We start from the raw sequence: 2,134 nt of genomic DNA, 5'->3' as shown, positions 1-2,134 counted from the left end.
CAATTGAATCTTATTTTTCAAGATACTCGCGCGAATCGCAAGCAAAAACAATCTTACACACTCGTCTCTGATGTGTATTATAGCACTCGTCCAACAGCTCGGTCTCCCAGTCGTCCTCTTCCTCTTCGCCAGGATCAAAGTTGTACATTGGCATGAGTCTGTGTCTTAAACGCTCCAACTTGCGCTTTCTCGATACAATCAGCACCTTTAAAAACAAAATTTAGACGTTAAAGTTCGAGAAATCTTATTCATACCTAACAAGAAAAACAGGTAAAGTTTTGCTGAAAAAGAAAAAGAAGCATTTGCCGCGATTGTACTATCGTATTTTGTATTTATCGGCAAATCTCATAAAACGATAAGATATGCGTTATAAATTTTAAAACATGTGTAAAAAAATAGTACATCACGCATTGTGTTAATAGTGTTAATGCTCGCGTAGCAGCATGTTTAAAAATAAAAACGAGGACAGGGGAAAAACGTCACAAGGTAATGACAAAAGTGATATCGCTACCCATACCACAGCTGATAGTATAATAACAGAGACCACCACACCGAGTGGCACAAAAATATATTCCACTCCTTCGGGTGGACCGAACTCGTCGAAGGATTCGGTTGTTGTTGTCGGCGTGTACGTCGTCGTGCTTCTCGAAGTGTTATGCGATATCGCCGTAGGTTCGGACAGCAAAGTTATGGCGGTTTTGGATAAATTCCACAATCGTTGATTGTTCTCGCTGTCCTGTGGCAGCTCTACGTACGCCGTCGTGGGCACGCTGTCATTGTAGACCGTACTCGGCATGCTTGGGGAGACCGTTGCGAGATCGTTCACCAGTATAGTGTACAAAATAGACTCGGTGACGTCCGTCGCGTTGTTGTACTCTCTCGTATCATTCGTATCATTATTCTCGTGCATCTTATTAGAGAAAGCTCGGTTAATTATTGCTAAGCCATCAGTTAGTCGCGCGAGAAAGCTCCTCGCAGGTGTGGCACATAATTAATATCTTACAAGCTTCAATAAAATTAATAAGTGTTTCTTCTCAATAAATAGGCATGCATGAAACGAGACGTGTCCGCTCTTTCTCTCTCTCTCTCTCCTTACGCTATTACTTCTCAGGCTTGGGGTTGAATATCCTCGAAGCACAGACAGACCATCCAGATAGACCCAGGTAATCTCTGGTTCTCGTGGGAGACGTGGTTGTCGCGGGTCGAGTCACTTTTCCGGTCTGTTTATTTTTTCTCTCTTTCCTCGCGCTCCGTCAACAAACATGCGCGTTCTTCGCCGCGCCGCGATAACCGTGATAGGCGGTATCATGTGCTCGTCGTTGGATACCCTGTCATCCTTGGATATCGGTTTACGCACGTGTCGATGAGGTGAGCGCCGACGTCATCGTCACCTCGGTCTTATCAATTATTCACCGTGGCGACAGACAGATAATCCCGGCTCTGTCGTTGAACGACGTTGTAAGAGCACACTCTAATATTGCCGTGGATCCACGGAGAGGCTCCAGATTCAGACAGACTCCATCGCGTCGCATTATCCGCTGGACAGCGATCCTCTTCCCGAGAGTTGGTCTACCACCGCGATTTATTCGGCTGTCGCTGCATCACTGCGCATCGCTGACGTTATAGTATTTCCACCGTGGCGTTTCCCCCACGGCTCCTTTTCTCTGTCTTCCTCAATCCTTCCCCTCGGCGTGACGCGTCTTAACTCGACATCTCGACGACGGTATTTCGCACTGATGATCGCTGATCGCTACGAGTGTCCTCGTCCTCGACCTCGACGATTTGCGCATGATGCGAAAACGACAGCAGCAGACGACAGCCGCGGACGCAAGCGCGGAGCACGAGGGGGCCTCTCCTCCGTCTCGTCTCCGCGGAAAGTGGAATGGAAAGCGGAAACTCGAAACGAAATCCTGAAAGCCCCGTATCTCTGATTACGCGGATGACGAGTGGCGGTTCCGACTCACAATAGATTTATTTTTTATAACTAAACTTTTAGCTATATTTAAAGTAAAATGAGTATATATTTGAAATTTGGCGAAAGCGAAGAAGGGAAGTTCTAACGAAGTTCAGTACCGCAATAAAAAAAAGAAACCTAATTATATGCTGATGATCAAAGATCGCAACGTGTAAATTA

At 46.0% G+C, this 2,134-nt stretch overlaps 1 protein-coding gene across 5 annotated transcripts; it reads right to left on the bottom strand.

The window, feature by feature from the left end:
* Positions 1-6: 6 nt before the first annotated feature.
* Positions 7-1,884, bottom strand: LOC112463516. Of its 5 annotated transcripts, none has more exons than XM_025029942.1 (3): positions 1,004-1,884; positions 512-910; positions 7-205 (listed from the first exon to the last, which is right to left on the bottom strand). In XM_025029942.1, exons 2-3 carry the CDS (start codon positions 908-910, stop codon positions 11-13), a joined length of 594 nt encoding a protein of 197 aa, XP_024885710.1. In that variant the 5' UTR covers positions 1,004-1,884; the 3' UTR covers positions 7-10. The 5 variants fall into 5 exon arrangements, with proteins under 5 accessions (XP_024885710.1, XP_024885711.1, XP_024885713.1 ...); XM_025029943.1 differs by having other exon boundaries at positions 1,097-1,883; XM_025029945.1 differs by having other exon boundaries at positions 1,105-1,883.
* Positions 1,885-2,134: the final 250 nt, after the last annotated feature.

This window comes from Temnothorax curvispinosus, unplaced genomic scaffold, assembly GCF_003070985.1.
Source record: "Temnothorax curvispinosus isolate PA1 unplaced genomic scaffold, ASM307098v1 QBEX01013409.1, whole genome shotgun sequence".
NCBI classification, from domain to species: Eukaryota; Metazoa; Arthropoda; class Insecta; order Hymenoptera; family Formicidae; genus Temnothorax; species Temnothorax curvispinosus.
This window is presented reverse-complemented; position numbering and strand designations above follow the sequence as displayed.